Source organism: Nilaparvata lugens, chromosome 8 (genome assembly GCF_014356525.2).
Source record: "Nilaparvata lugens isolate BPH chromosome 8, ASM1435652v1, whole genome shotgun sequence".
NCBI lineage: Eukaryota > Metazoa > Arthropoda > Insecta > Hemiptera > Delphacidae > Nilaparvata > Nilaparvata lugens.
This window is the reverse complement of record NC_052511.1, coordinates 1,859,612-1,877,062: the sequence shown is the minus strand read 5'-3', so window position 1 is coordinate 1,877,062 and position 17,451 is coordinate 1,859,612. Positions and strand designations below refer to the sequence as shown.

The 17,451-nt window shown below is 32.6% G+C and overlaps 1 protein-coding gene across 1 annotated transcript in view; it reads right to left on the bottom strand.

Moving 5' to 3' along the window:
* LOC111064326 (clusterin-associated protein 1) overlaps positions 1-14,835 on the bottom strand; it is a 37,358-nt gene extending 22,523 nt beyond the window's left edge. Inside the window, exons 1-6 of the mRNA XM_039433717.1 lie at positions 14,544-14,835; positions 13,067-13,329; positions 9,740-10,001; positions 8,217-8,335; positions 7,241-7,474; positions 1,955-2,022 (exon numbers count right to left, since the gene is read on the bottom strand). Of these exons, the coding sequence (XP_039289651.1) occupies positions 1,955-2,022; positions 7,241-7,474; positions 8,217-8,335; positions 9,740-10,001; positions 13,067-13,320 (937 nt within the window). The 5' untranslated portion in view covers positions 13,321-13,329; positions 14,544-14,835. The remainder of the gene's footprint in view (positions 1-1,954; positions 2,023-7,240; positions 7,475-8,216; positions 8,336-9,739; positions 10,002-13,066; positions 13,330-14,543) is intronic.
* Between the last annotated feature and the right edge of the window lie 2,616 nt (positions 14,836-17,451).

Sequence of the window (17,451 nt, the reverse complement as noted above, 5' to 3'; positions counted from 1 at the left end):
AAACTTGGCTATACCCTGTCGCCAAAATCCGCCATCTTGTTAGGAAGAGCCGCATCGTAATAGTATTGATGGTAGGTTCGGATCACTTTAATGATCCGGATCAATTGATCTCGTTCACTGCCACGAGTCAATCAGAAGACCAGGATTGGAACTTCCCAAGGTCACGTGACGTGTTTAGTATTGGGGTCATGTAAAAAGCATTGGTTAGATAGGCGTTTGATTACAAGTTTCCATTCTGTATCTATTCTGTGCTAAGCGTATTGGTTGTATGGGAAGTAGAGATGTTATTCTATGGTTCAAACCTTAGACCAGTTAATAGAATAGACACGCTGGGAAGTCTAGCCTCTGAAGCCAACATCTACTGCCATATCGCCAAATCGTGACGTCATCATCGGATAGAAAACTTTCAGATTGTGTCTATTTCAGAAGGATGTAAATTATTATTCATTAAAATGGTAAGCTCCCGCTGGAATAGACACAATCTGCTATGGAAAACAATGTAAACAAACTCTACAGAAAAGTTTTCTATCCGATGCTGACGTCACGATTTGGCGATATGGCAGTAGATGTTGGCTTCATCGACTTTCAGTATGAATATACAATGGGCCGTGTCTATTCTACAACTGGTCTAAGGTTCAAACACTAAAGAATGATAGTACTTGATGAGAGGAACAATAATATGTCATCACATTGGCGAAATTCTCTCCTATTCTTGAGTTATAAGCATTTGAAGATGAGTGATTTCTCTGATCTGTCAGTGAGGAAAGATTTTATGTTTGAGTGAATAACTCAGCCTGTATTGTAGCGAAACGTCTCATATTATAGCACAACACTTGTCAGGTCAACCTCTATCCATAGCCCGGATATCAACCAAATCTGGGAGATTTGCATTCTTCAGAAATCCATGAATAAAAAAACATCAAGTATTTTTACTTTCCTTGCCCTATTACCATAGGTAAGGAAAGTATTGCTTTCCGAAAAAAAATTAAGGTATCGCAATTTCTATACATTTCAAGGTCCCCTGAGTCCAAAAAAGTGGTTTTTGGGTATTGGCCTGTATGTGTGTGTGTGTGTATGAGTGTATGTGCGTCTGTGTACACGATATCTCATCTTCCAATTAACGGAATGACTTGAAATTTGGAACTTAAGTTCCTTATAATATAAGGGTCCGACACGAACAACTTCGATCAAATGCGATTCAAGATGGCGGCTAAAATGGCGAAAATGTTGTCAAAAACAGGGTTTTTCACGATTTTCTTGAAAACGGCTCCAACGATTTTTATCAAAGTTATACCTCAAATAGTCATTGATAAGCTCTATCAACTGCCACAAGTTCCATATTTGTAGAAATTTCAGGAGCTCCACCCCATCTATGCAAAGTTTGATTTTAGATTCTCAATTATCAGGCTTCATATACAATTTAAACAGAAAATTTCGAGTGGAAAAGATTAAGCATGAGAATCTCTACAATTAATGTTCAGTAACATTTTCACTTAAAATTAAAAATAAGCTCGAAATTCGAGAAAATGTGATTATCCAATTGCAAACTGTTGGCAACTGTTGATTCTATTAAATGATTCACTATGAAGAGATAGCAGACCTCGTGTGTCTCCAGCGTTATTGCCCTGTCACCAGCTGGCTCAAATCTTTGAATAGTAGACTTCAGATGCGCGGGAACACTAGCGTCAGGTGATCAATTTTCATAACGGCAAGGAAAGTTGTGTGAGTGCGCAACACCAGATTTTTGCAAAAATGGTCAGAAATTAAAATCGCTCAAACTCTCAGAAATGATAGTAGGTACTTGACGAAAGAAACAATAATATGTCATCACATTGGCGAAATTCGCCCCTATTCTTGTGGGAATGACAATATATTCAATTTAGTTCCAAGTATGTAGAGGTTCTACAACTAATTTCTTTTACAATACTATCAATATTATTGATGAAGATCTTACCAAATTTTTGACAAAGGTCTAATCCAAGCTCCAGCTCCCATACCTCCCACACTGCCGTACAAGTAGTCCTGAAATTAAAATTTAATACAACAAAGTTCAAGCACTCATCAATCAATGATAATACTGAATCACTATGATAAGATTCACTACAAAATGTCAGTATTTCTCATACAGTATGTAGCATCAATTCTGGCAGTCTAAATTCTGAATAAAAATTACCATTAAACTATTTAAGTATTACATTAAAATATTTTGAATAACTAGTAGTTCTGTGGACAGTAGACCTCACGCAGTATCTCATCCACAAGTACCTGATTGAAACTATAGAAATACAGCAATAGACTGGCTTCTCTACACATCTGTGTAATCACTTGTCAGCTGATTTATGATGAATAATATTCTATAGTCTGATTTTTACTCTAATATTGGCGTATGAAGGAGGCTCCTTTTTCCTTTTATATTATCTCTGAAATGCAAAATTTCCAAAAGCCTTGTATATACGTCGACGCGCAATTTAAAAAGGAACATACCTGTCAAATTTCATGAGAATCTATTACCGTCTTTTGCCGTAAATGCGCAACATATAAACATTAAGAGAAATGCCAAACCGTCGACTTGAATCTTAGACCTCACTTCGTTCGGTCAACTAAGAAATTGTCATAAACCACAGATTTATTGATACTTAGAAAGACCGGTTTCGGTTGTTACACCATTGTCAATTTCAGAGATTATCTCTGTAATGGTGTAACAACCGAAACCGGTCTTTCTAAGTATCAATAAATCTGTGGTTTTTGACAATTTCTTAGTTGACCGAACGAAGTGAGGTCTAAGATTCTAAGTATCAATAAATCTGTGGTTTTTGACAATAATTTCTTAGTATATTTATTTAATATGAATAATTACTACAATATCAACTTCTCAACTACACAAAAAGTTGAAATATTTTACTGTATTATCAATTTTAGGGGTTTGAGATTGATGTTGTGCACTATTATGGAGTTTATTATTTTTTAGGTGCTCTCCAAACCACTGCAACTGCTAAGCTAGTTTTACACACACAACAGTGACAGTGAAAATATAATTGCCATAAGTTCCAATGGTAGACCTGTTATTCACAAATTCAAATTCATTTATTTGCCATAAAATAATACAGATTGATAAAATAAATATTCTAACTTACAAAATGGCACTACCGGCAAAGAAAACTTGCGCGCCGGCAGTGAGTCGAACAACTAGGTACAGCAAACATGTCAATAGAAAGAGAAAGAGCTTATTCAAACCACTAGAATAACTAAAATTATGGAAATCAGGTCATATCTCAATACTTACAAACGATAAGACAAAGTAACAAAATCACAAGCAAATGACAAACTTAAGAAGACCAATTCAAGGAATCCATGACAATTTTTTTTTTAATTTATAACACAAGAATGAAACACTACATAATGGATATAGATAATTTAAAATAAGCATTTATCCTAATCCAATCATGGATTATAAATTAATATATACAATAGGCTACTCACTCTGCCGGACTGAATGGGAATAATAGACTAGGTAGTCCAATATATTAGAACTAGTGGGAATTATAATATAATATTAACATTTTGCACAGAGATGTAGTGGAATTTCTCCATATTAAGGTGGACTCAATCACCATTTTTGACCGAACGAAGTGAGGTCTAAGATTCAAGTCGACGGTTTGGCATTTCTCTTAATGTGTAAATATTTATATGTTGCGCATTTACGGCGAAACGCGGTAATAGATTTTCATTAAATTTGACAGGTATGTTCCTTTGCGCGACAACGTATATACAAGGTTTTTGGAAAATTTTCAAGGATAATATAAAAGGAAAAAGGAGCCTCCTTCATACGCCAATATTAGAATAAAAATCAGACTATAGAATTATTATTCATCATAAATCAGCTGACAAGTGATTACACAGATGTGTGGAGAAGCCAGTCTATTACTGTATTAGTATAAGGTCTATAGTTTCAATCAAAGACCTTGAAGAGGTATGCATCTTTAAGCTGGGTCTACACCAAAGTTATTAACAAAATGTTAATAACTTAATCCTTATAGATTCTATTAGATTGAACGCAAGTTGACAAACACATATGTTCATCATGTGTATGATAAGTTATGTTCAATCTAATATAATCTATAAGGATTGAGTTATTAACATTTTGTTAATAAATTTGGTCTAATCGCAGCTTTAAGGTCTTTGGTTTCAATATTTTGTTTTGCAGTCATAGTATTATTATGCGTGTCCATCAGTATCAATATTCTCACATTCGAAAAAACTAAGTTAATAGGTGATTAAAAATAATCAAATGAACTAAATAATGTTGAAGAAATTATAATATTTTTGATTGAAAAAAATTAATTCTCATTAGATGGAAAGATTATCACGGAACTGGATGGATGAATATTATATAAATTCTGGAATATAAATATATTCTATTCATTGTTTAAATTAACATAAATATTAATAAATTATGGAATACAAATTCAAACGTGAACTGATTTTGTTAACATTTAAAACAGTTGACATCAGGTACTTGTGGATGAGAATACTGCGTGAGGTCTACTGTTCACAGAACTACTAGTTAAATAGACTCAAATGAATTTTGTGGAATTGACAAAATCTTTTTATTCCACCTTATAATAATATTCATTGTCACTTGTGAGCGAATCCAGCTTGATTGGATGAGGTATTCAATCATTTGTTTCTATTCAGAATACTTAATTACATTTATGAATTTTTATAATACCTTCACTATAGTTTTAGGTGTGTTCCACTCCACTCTCACCCATAAATTTTATTCCAACACCCAGATGTGTCCCTTGTAGCTGGCTGTGAACTTGTCGCCAGGAGACAACAAAATTGTCGCTCTACTACTTATTTGACTCTACGCTACATTTTTAGACCTCCAAGTCACACTCACCCATATATTAGACTCCAACGTCCCTTGTAGCCGGCCTTGACACTAGACGCCTGGCGAAAACTGGGCGGGCGATCGGCGACAACAAAATTGTCGCTCCTACTACTTATTTGACTCTACGCTATATTTATTCCAACGACCAGGTAAGCCCTTTGTAGCCCGCTTTAACACTTATCACCTGGCGACAACTGTGTAATCGATCGGCGACAACAAAATTGTCGCTCTACTACTCATTTGACTCTAAGCTACATTTTCAGACCTCCACGCCATACTCACCCATACATTCGACTCCAACGCCCAGATGAGTCCTTTGTAGCCGGCTGTGACACTTGTAGCCTGGCGACAACTGGGCGGGCGATCAGCGACAACGAAATTGTCGCTTTGGAAGGGCGTGGCCACGTTCCACGCGTGAATGACGTTGTCGCCCTGGTTGCGGAAAAAGAGGTTTGTACCCAGGTCATCATCACTTCCCACGAAAACCATGCGGCTGGGTTTCGGACCCACTTGCGACACTGAGGCAAACGTTTTGCCCTCGCTGGGTTGGAGAAAAGGATTGGAATTTAAAAATATTATTCAAGATAATAACGAGCGGAGTGTGGAATAAGTTTCGACTCGACCGAATTTGCTTTTGTCTATTTAATATATGTCTTATCTCTTATTACATATATTTATTGATATGATGTTTCAAATGATACTGTTGTAATACCATTATGAGATAAAATAGGTAGGTACTAAGACAATCATTGTGCTATTTCTCATTCCAAAATTAGGTGATGACACAGACAAAAATACATAAGATAAAATTTCATGATATTTTGCATTCATTTTTGAATTACGTGACGATGTATGTATGAGATTTTTTTAATTTCTGCATTTTTAATTATAATACTGTATAGAAGGAAAAAGAAATGCTTCTACCATGATATTACTCACTTTTTCTCTGTAGGGCTACTATGGGCTAACTGAAATTTATTTATTTGTTGCCAAAAAGAAAACAAACAAAAATTAACTCATACACATACATACATACACGAGCAAAAATAAAAATGAAATGTTTATTATACAATATTACACATAATACATGAGAGCAGAAAAAAACAATGATAAAATTTCTAGACATCACCAGCAAAAAGAAAAATCTTTGCCCGCTGGTGAGAGCTGCTTACAAAAAATCCTTAAAATAACTAGAAATTGAAACGAAAAGCTTTATAACAAAAGTAGAGACACAAAATATATTTTAAATCAATATAATCTAAAAATGTGTGTTTTTTTAATGAATTGAAAGTGATTCAATAAGATATAAAGAAAGTGTACTTGATTAACTGTTTGAACTATTATTTCTTAAATTACAACTGTTGATTGTTAAAGCTATAGGATTTTTTTATATTATTCTATCTATCTATGATGAAACCATAGAGAAAAAATAGCATAAGTAGATATCCCATGGTATAGGGTGTTTATGCTTCAAACTACAATGTTAATTTATGCCGATAACCCTACTAGTTATTTTTCGTGAAGCTATGTGACTCAGGTAGTTGCTCCTACTGTGCCGTTCTTAGACTCTCACCCTAACAAAACAGTAATCGGCTTGAGTTGACAAAAATCTGCTTGAAATTTGGAACATAAAGGACCCATAGACCATGGGATATCTTTTTATGCTATATACAGAGTGATTAAAAAAGAATACCACAACTTAGAAAATCTGTATTTAATCAAGGAAACATAATAGAAACTGGGTTGTAAATCAAAATGAAGAGTATTAAATTAAGTTTTTCCCCACTAGAAAGCAAGTTCACAAATGTTCAATGTGACCCCCTCCAGACACTCGAGTGATATCAATACGATACTCGAACTCGTTGCACACCCTCAGTATCATATCGGGCGTAACAGTTTGTATAGCTGCTGTTATTTCTTGTTTGAGCTCCTCAATGTTAGCTGGTAGAGGCGGTCGATACACCTTATCTTTAACGTTGCCCCATAGAAAAAAATCTCAGGGGGTGAGGTCAGGGCTTCTTGGAGGCCAGTGATGAAGTGCTCTGTCTCGAGCTGCTTAGCAGCCGATCTATTCGGCAGTAAAACTTCAGAGTTTCCTCAAATCGATGACAAATAGTGCTTTACTCTCCGTTTATTCTTTGCACAGTTATCAATTTTCAAAGTTGTGGTATTCTTTTTGAATCACGGTGTATTTTCTCGATGCTTTTATTTTGTTCCTAACGTACTAGTTTCGTCTAACTTGGCACTAATCATAGGTTTGACAAGTGAAAATTTTTTTATTGTATAATTATATCTATTCATTTCATTCTATACTGTATTATTGCATTTATTCATGGTGAAACCCACCTCAGATCCTTAGCAGAAGCGCTAAACACATTCTGGCCGCTGAGGTAGGTGAAGAACAACCTGGCCTTCTGCTCACTGCCGCAAACTGGCCCACAAATATCCCCACCCCTTGTGATCATCAGATGCAACACATCAGGTCGGCAGGCTGAGTTGCGCAGGCACAGTAGAGGTGGTAACTGCACTCTGAATCCTCGACTGTCGCTAGTCATGGCTCCGTTGTAGACTAGTAGTGACCTGTAATATATTGAAATCCACGTTATAATGGCAGTATATGATCAACATTAACTTGTCAATATTACATCAAATATACCGGTATCATATCAGCTATCCTCTATAGAAGGTTGAGAAGGTAGAGAATCGGCAACGTTGTTCTCATATCTCCACTGCCATTATAACATGGACCTCAGCACTACAGTTAAATCAGTTGATTTAAAAACATCCTTGTGCTAAATAAACAGTGCCCCAAAAACCTCGTATTTTCGTTAGCATATTGATAATATCTCTGGGATAATATAGAATTATTATAATATTTTGCGATAATGTAGAATTCGGTTAACCTCTAGTAAGGTCCACGCTATAATGGCAGTATTTAATTAACATTGTTGTTACCGTACTCTCCATGTCTATCATTCGAAAAAGCAAATAGCGTTATCCTTTTCTAGCTTCGCAACTCCTGAATGAACAGTTAATATAAGGTAGGTACCGTACATCTGTTTTACTGGTATCAGCTATCCTCTATAGAAGGCAGTGGCAAGGCAGAGAGTCGACAACGCTCTTCTCCTATCTTTCTCCATTGCCTTGTAATGTGGACCTCACTATACCGGTATATTATACAATTGCTGTTGGTATAATATTCTGAAACGATTATTGTATTTAATTGTAGTACTCATATTATTTATTCATTGATAATAGGCATATTCAATTCAGAATAAATAATTGGAAGCCAGAATAAAGTTCATTTTTCTCTACACTTTACCTGGTTCCAGCGTCACTCACAAATAGATTGGTGCTTTCTCCAGCGGTGGCGTCGGCCACTATGAATTGGAGACGACTTTCGGGGCAGACCATGTCTGAGAGGTCGATCACTTTTGCTACCTGTCAAATTAATTTATATAAATAAGTTATTGAAAAAATACAAAATGAATACCTATTATTAGAAAATATATTAAAAAAATGAAAAATTTTACAGTTAAAACACTGTAAAGCAGCGTTTACACCAAAGTTATTAACAAAATGTTGGTTATTAACTTGATTATTATAGATTCTATAAGATTGAACGGAACTTGACAAACACATATGTTCATCATGTGTATGATAAGTTATGTTCAATCTAATAGAATCTATAAGGATTAAGCTATTAACATTTTGTTAATAACTTTGGTGTAAACCCAGCTTAAGAAGTGGAAAAGCTTGATGGAAAATTCTGTATTTATAGATAACTATATTTAGATCATTAAAAAGAATATTATTAGAAAATAGATAGCCTATAGATCTATAGCCTATATATTAGAGCTGCAAATGACAAAAAATTCACAGCCAATACCGCTAGTTCCCTGGAAAACCCTATCTCAAGATCAGTAGGAGAGCACACTGAAGGCCACAGGAAAGCCTCCAAATCTAGAAAATTAACCCCCCTGTGAGAAGAGACAAGTTTCATATAGAACAACTCTGTATAGTTTTATGGAAAACTTTTATGCAGTAAAGGCTTCTGATGACATGATAACAAAGGAATAATATTATAATGGAAACACTGAAATAAATGTAGAAATTACATGTGAAGAGCTATACCTTAATCAAAGCAAGTTTACAATTCTTCAGTTTTATGTTGCAAAGGGTTCACATTAATGAATTACATAGTATAAAAGGAATAATTATAATGGAAACACTGAAATAAATGTAGAAATTACATGTGAAGAGCTATACTTTCCTCAAATCAAGTGGTCAATTCTTTTGTTTTTTGCTGCAAAAGGTTCAAGTTAATGAATAAATAGTATAGAAGGATTTAGTTCCAATTTTTTATGCAGTAAAGGCACATGCAATTATTCTACAACAAAAGAATAATTAAGATGGAAACACGAAAATAATGTATAAATTACATTATATGTGAAGAGCGCTATCTTCCTCAAAGCAAGTGCTCAATTCTGCAAAGGGTTCAAGTTAATTCTTCTGTTTTTTTTTTGCTGCAAACAGTTCAAGTTAATGAATAACATAGTATAGTATGATTTAGTTCCAATTGATTTTTAATTCAATTGAGTCCAGGCTACATTGTACTAACTTATGATAAGTTCGAATGGATCAAGAAACCATCATCTTCAAATATATCTAATCTATAAGAATAAGAATATTTTTATTGCCGTTGAACAAACTTAATTGTAATAGGTTACGTCAAACAAATAGGTAATTACCTTTGAGTTTACTATGAACTAGATCTGAGTAGGCTATGCTGTATAATCTTTGTCATCTCAGATGCTCTCAAATATCTTGATTTATTGAAAATACCTTTCTATTAGTGATATGTATGCCGAAAATCCTAGGAGGAGCAATTTTCTGCGGTTTTACGAGTGTGTTTATCTCGCCCGTGTCGAGAACCCATAGCATGAGGTTTCTGTGATCTAGGTAGATGTCGACCGCATTCACAATGCTGGCATAGGTATCCTTGGTGTGCTCCAGCCAGCTGGGAAATGGGTAGATTTCTGTGTCGAACCTGTTAGATGAGGTCAGAAGAACATAGCCCAGGCTGAAGGGTATACCTGGTCTGTATCTGTCGAATAAAATATCAAATCAAATGCTTTATCCACTTTATAGTCAAACGTTTCTAACAATATAAAGTCTAGTCAAATATCAGTTTAATAAATTCATTTCATTGACATAAATCAATATATTGTACAATAACATAAAATATGAGTATAATATTTAATTATTTATCAAACGAAAATCCAAATTAAATGCTGTAATTCACCCCGAAGACTTCTGCTACTGCAAATATTGACAACACGGTAAACAGCTAGATGGAAATTCGATCAGCACTACTATTCAAAAATTATCTGTCAGCCCGGGAATCGAACCCAGTTTCTCCTAATTGCCGGTCAGGAATAATGATTACTCTTACACCAAACTGACAATCTCTAGTTAGCAGCGCTCATTTTATATGAAGCCATAACGGCCAGCCAGTCTACAGATAAAAATTACTGAGATATTGCAATTATTCAAATGCTAATGAATTAATAATTATTATTAAACGAAAATCCAAATTAAATGCTGTAGTTCATTAGCATTTAATAATTGCAATATCTCAATAATTTCCATCTCTAGACTGGCTGGCCGCTATGGCTTCATATAAAAATGAGCGCTGCTAACCAGAGACTGTCAGTTTGGTGTAAGGGTAAGCATTCCTGACCAGTAATTAGGAGAAGCTGGGTTCGATTCCCGGGTTGAAAAATAATTTTTGAATAGTATAGTGCTCATTGAATTTCCATCTAGCTGTCTACCCTGTTGTCAATATTTGCAGTAGCAGAAGTCTTCGGGGTAAATTACAGTACAGGATTAATTTGGATTTTCGTTTAATAATAATTATTAATTCATTAGCATTTGAATAATTGCAATATCTCAGTAATTTCCATCTCTAGTATAATATTTTTTATAGAAATTTATATCCTCTTTATACTATAAGCATTCCTGACCAGTAATTAGGAGAAGCTGGGTTCGATTCCCGGGCTGTCAAATCATTTTTGAATAGTAGTGCTCATTGAATTTCCATTTAACTGTTTACCTTGTTGTCAATATTTGCAGTAGCAGAAGTCTTCGGGGTGAATTAAAGTACAGCATTAATTTGGATTTTCGTTTTATAATAATTATTAATTCACTAGCATTTGAATAATTGCAATATCTCAGTAATTTCCATCTCTAGTATAATATTTTTTATAGAAATTAATATCCTCTTTATCATTTTTTTATACAAACGCTAGACTTGACTTGAAAATGGCATAAGTGTTTATATAAGAAAGTATAAATAGGGTACTAGCCTAGTAATTTCTATAATAATAAAACAATTCATGTAGCCATATTAAAATATTTTATGAGTGAAATAATTATGTATATGTATGAATTTGCTTAGAATTATCACACTAATTATAGTAAACAATAGTATCTCTTTTCTGTATAGGGCTGCTACTTTTTATAGAAATATAAATGAAAATCTCAGTACCCTTTTTGGATTATTCAATCACAACATGTTTCGGACATTGATGCCATTTTCAAGTAATTGAAGTAAAATCATAAAAAGTAAATCATTTGTGATTAAATAATTCAAAAAGGGTACGGTACTGAGATTTTTCTTTTTCTTTCTATTTCTAAGCTATAGTACTCTATTTAATGGTAAAGTGACGATTTTGAAGGATAAATAAGCTTAAACGCTGTAGTTTTTCTTGATATTTGTTGCTATTTTGATCAAGAATAGAGGTAAATGTTTATCCTTTCTCAGTAAATAAAAAGGTGATATTTATTTGTGAATATTTTTATCGTGGCATAGTTCAAGTAGTAATTCTTTCAATTGCGAAGGATCTATTTCATATAAATAACAAATATTTCAATCTCAAACAAAATTGAAATAAATTGAAGATGAATGCATAATCCAAACGCTCTACTCAAAATTATTCTGTCTAGATACCTCGCTGGGTACCGCGTAACTGCTGGTTATTATTCCTTGCTTAAAAATGCTGAAAATTTCCAGTTCATCAAGTTCAAAACTCTTTATTAATCTATTTTAGGTACGTACTCAATAAACACTTGGCATTTTCTTGTTAATCGTGGAGCTTATAAAACTTCTTAAACTATTAACCAAGGAAAAGTGAAAAAGCACTGCTGTGTCTGTCACATCTCCATTTTGTGTAAAATTATAAAAAATAATTCCCAAACAATAATAAATCAGTACGAATGCTATAACTGTACTCAAAATTTTATGTTTTTCAGATACTCTGCCATATTTTTGGATTTATTTCATAAAAATCTGATGTGGCGCACTCACACAACTTTCCTTGCCGTTATGAAAATTGATCACCTGACGCTGGTGATAGATCAATAACGCTGGAAACACGCGAGGTCTGCTATCTCTTCGTAGTGAATGATTTAATAGAACCAACAGTTTGCAATTTAATAAACACATTTTCTCGGATTTCAAGCTTATTTTCAATTTTAGGTGGAAATGTTACTGAACATTAATTGCAGAGATTTTCATGCTCAATCTTTTCCACTTGAATTTTTTGGTTTAAATTGTACAGTATATTAAGGCTGATAATTGAGAATCTAAAATCAAACTTTGCATAGATGGGGCAAAGCTCCTGAAATTTCTACAGATATAGGACTTGTTGTAGTTGATAGAGCTTATCAATGACTATTTCTATGAATTACTATAGGTATGAATTTGATCAAAATCGTTGGAGCCGTTGTCGAGAAAATCGCGAAAAACCCTGTTTTTGACTATATTTTCGCCATTTTAGCTGCCATCTTGGATTGCATTTGATCGAAATTGTTCGTGTCGGATCCTTATAGGGGAAGGACCTTAAGTTCCAAATTTCAAGTCATTCCGTTAATTGGGAGATGAGATATCGTGCACACATAGACGCACATACACTCATACACACACACACACACACACACACACACACACACACACACACACACATACAGACCAATACCCAAAAACCACTTTTTTGGACTCAGGGGACCTTGAAACGTACAGAAATTTGGAAATTGTGGTACCTTAATTTTTTTCGGAAAGCAATACTTTCCTTACCTATGGTAATAGGGCAAGGAAAGTAAAATACCAACCTAGGGAACGTCAAGAACGCCTGTGTTCTCCACATCTGCATCCTAACTGGAATGATGGCACTTTCATCGTAAGGCTCGGAGTAGGCGTTGACTGAGTGGTTGACAGCCTGGTTCTCAGACCACTGGATGTTCTTCCAAGACATCATCAGGGTCAGGTCTTGCATGGCTGGAGTGCACTTTTCTGCATCCCCAGATAATACACTCACACAAGTGGATAGCAGTGCAGTTATTGTCCAGTAAAGAACGATGGACATATCTTTACTCTGTAATAACAAATACTTTGTGCAATATTTTATTCAGGTCTTGCATGGCTGGAGTGCACTTTTCTGCATCCCCAGAAGCACTTACAAAAGTGCATAGCAGTGCAATTGTCCAGTAGGGTGCAATGAACATGTTTATTCTGTAATAACAGTTGGTGATTTTATTTTTTATTTAATTTGTGAAATAGTTACTATTTTTCTCAGATGAATATTATCAAACCTTGCATAGCTGGAGTGCACTTTTCTGCATCCCCAGATGCACTTAAAAAAGTGCATAGTAGTGCAATACTCCAGTAGGGGATAATGGACATATTTCTATACTCTGTAATAACAAATAATTTGTGCAATATTTTATTCAGATTATCATTAGGGTGAGGCCTTGCATGTTTGGAGTGCACTTTTCTGCACTCACAGAAGTCTATAGCAGAGCAATATTATTGTCCAGTAGGGTGCAATTTACATATTTATTCTGTAATGACAGTTAGTAATATTATATTATTATTTTAGCCTAAATAAGTTAGGTACCTTTAATGTTCAACTATGTTTTGATTTAATGGTGGAAATAATCATCAAAGCCATTTAATTTGTCCTTCATACTATCTGAGGGTAATTAAATAAATGTTATGTATACAGACAAGTAGAGAGATGTTCTTATATTAATTGTATCAATATTATCATATTTCAGAAGCAATAAATGAGAAATACAAGTATTTATATGATAATATATACTTGAAGTTGCTTTCCATGACGAAACACTATATAATAACTTTGTTGAAGTTCTGACACTGTGTTACTAGTAAATATTTGAAAAAACACTTACTTTTGATTGGAGTCTTAAGGAATGCATTTAGTCTTGAGGAATGCATTTCACTCCTGAAGAGGAGCTTCATCAGCCTCTGATGAAGGCTGATGAAGCTCCTCTTCAGGAGTGAAATGCATTCCTCAAGACTCCAATCAAAAGTAAGTATTTTTTCAAATATTTACTAGTAACACAGTGTCAGAACTTCAACAAAGTTATAATATATACTTTGAGTAATAATTTTCTACATTTAAAATCTTCCTGAATTATAATTTATTAAAATGAATATAGAAAAGTATTCTTTCTTCCTTTATCTATATCTATCACTTTTGCTAGTGACAAATAAATAGATACGTAAATAAATAAATAATAAGTAAATACATAATAAGGAATACAAACAGTAATTCAGCTCACTTACCTTTATTGTTTCAATCACTGCTCAATTTTTCCATTGTTTTAGATATATTAATTGGATTCAAATTATTATATTTTATCTATAAACTGTCAACTTGAATTATTCATTGTTTTGCTTGAACATTGAAAGCATTTATGTATAAAGAAATCCTCCTTTATAGCCTGATGCAATTTCGAATAAAAGATAAACACAATTTTAAAAGAAGATGTACGGCTTTTAAGTATTTTTTCTGTATTTCTAAAATCTTATAAATTTTAAACTTGAAAACAATAGCAGACAAATAAAAATGATAGTATAATATTTTTTAATAAATGCTGATTATTCTATGTTTTTCTGATCATTTGGTACATTTTAAAAGACATTTATCCAGCTGTTATTATCTATGTGCCTTTTTTAGCACTGCTTGAAAAGCCACCAGAAGATAGATTACTCCAACGTTAGTAGACAGACTAGATAGATAGACAACTAGTAGATAGAATGTCTACTAACTTTTAGATTACTCCTCTTCTTTTCTATTTAATCTACCATATCATGGAAAATACTTACTTTTATTTCTAGTACAACTGAAAATGTAGAAGCACAGTGTTTCAGTACTTTTATTATTCCATGACCTTCACACACATAGGTTTACCGTATTTTTAGCAACAAACATTAAAAATGCATAGCTTCTTATGAAACACAGCAATACATACAACTAACACATTTGAAAATAATTCTTCTATAAAGGAGCTTAGTTTACTGTTTTAACGTTCCTGATTTGGATATTTACTCATTAATAAACTCTTTACAATAATCATTCTTTACATTAATAAATTCTTCTTCTCCTAGATATTGCTATTGTTAAATTGAATATTAATATTTATTCATCTCTTATTTATTATCTCTCTATTCCGGTTGTGTGTTAAAGTGGAAGGATATTATTGTATATCCTTTTTAGAGATTTGACAATTATCTGTTGAAACTCCGCCGATTTAGGCATAATTTATTAGTTTCATTACAATATCGATTATCAAATTCAATTTAATCTAATTCTGGTTAATATTGTTCCATACTTCGTTGAATAATTAGCTAAGTTATACTGACATTTATTGCAAATTAGTGTATAAGCCAAAATAATAGGCCTATTAACTTAATCTATTAAAAAACTCTAGTCTGATTCTAACATGAAAATTTACTAATCTAAGCACATACAAGCCTAACACTAATGTGGGGCATATTCTCACCAAAATATATTTGTGGAATCCAAGGAATTTCCATTGCTATGGCTTGTGATGACCCAATTTTGTCACTCAATCATCAACCACAAAGAGTTATGCAACAATTTGTGCCAAGAAATGTCTTCCAATTTATATATAATTTGGTATTTTAGTAATAAAACACCACATATCTCCACATACTTCGAATAAAATATATAAATATGTAGATAATAGCACATCATGAAGTAATGATAATTGAGTAAAAAAAATAAATATGTAAATAATAGCACATCATGAAGTAATGATAATTGAGTAAAAAAAATAAATATGTAAATAATAGCACATCATGAAGTAATGATACTTGAGTAAAATAAATAAATACCGTATGTAAATAATAGCACATCATGAAGTAATGATACTTGAGTAAAATATAAATCTGTAAATAATAGCACATCATGAAGTAATGATAATTGAGTAAAATATATAAATCTGTAAATAATAGCACATCATGAAGTAATGATAATTGAGTAAAATATATAAATCTGTAAATAATAGCACGTCATGAAGTAATGATACTTGAGTAAAATAAATAAATCTGTTAATAATAGCACATCATGAAGTAATGATAATAGAGTAAAATATATAAATCTGTAAATAATAGCACATCATGAAGTAATGATACTTGAGTAAAATAAATAAAAATGTAAATAATAGCACATCATGAAGTAATGATACTTGAGTAAAATAAATAAATACCGTATGTAAATAATAGCACATCATGAAGTAATGATACTTGAGTAAAATAAATAAATATGTAAATAATAGCACATCATGAAGTAATGATACTTGAGTAAAATAAATAAATATGTAAATAATAGCACATCATGAAGTAATGATACTTGAGTAAAATAAATAAATATGTAAATAATAGCACATCATGAAGTAATGAGGTATTTATTACAATATGTTTCTTTATTAAATTGACTGTTAAAATATATATGAAATCAGGGCTACTTATTTTTATTTATAAAATATAATTATACTACCCATTGAAAATAATACAATATTAAATAACCTGAAGATGGTTTGAACTCTGGAACTATAGTTGTTATGATTTACATTCTTAATCTATTATTTTATTATTTTCAAAGAGTACTATAATTCTATTCTATAAATATATTTACTGTATTTATATTGATCATGACAATATAAGCAAATAACAATACTGACAGAATGAGCTATGAAAAATATTTGCCAAAATATTAATCTAAATCAAACCAATATCTGTGAGCTGTGAGACAATATTTAAAACAAATAAATAAAACTGATTTATTGAATTTGAGACAATATTTCTAAACCAAATTGACAGAACTATGTCACGCCCACAGTGCTACTTCAACAATAAGTTATTTAATCTGTCAGCATTCCTATAGTGAGGTCCACGTTATAATGGCAGTGTTTGATTAGCAATGGTATTGCTATCCTTGTCTATCATCTAACAAAGCGAATAACGCTATCTCTTTCTCGCTTTGCTCTGTTGACAGATCGTCTTTCAATCATTGATATGTCCAAAGCTCCGCCAATTTATGTAGATGCATAACAATATAATTATTATCTATAGTTATTATATTACAAATTGCTTTTTCATATCATATACAGTTCAATAATTATTTTCTTAGTCTATATCATGTAAATTCATCTATAATTTTGCTGTA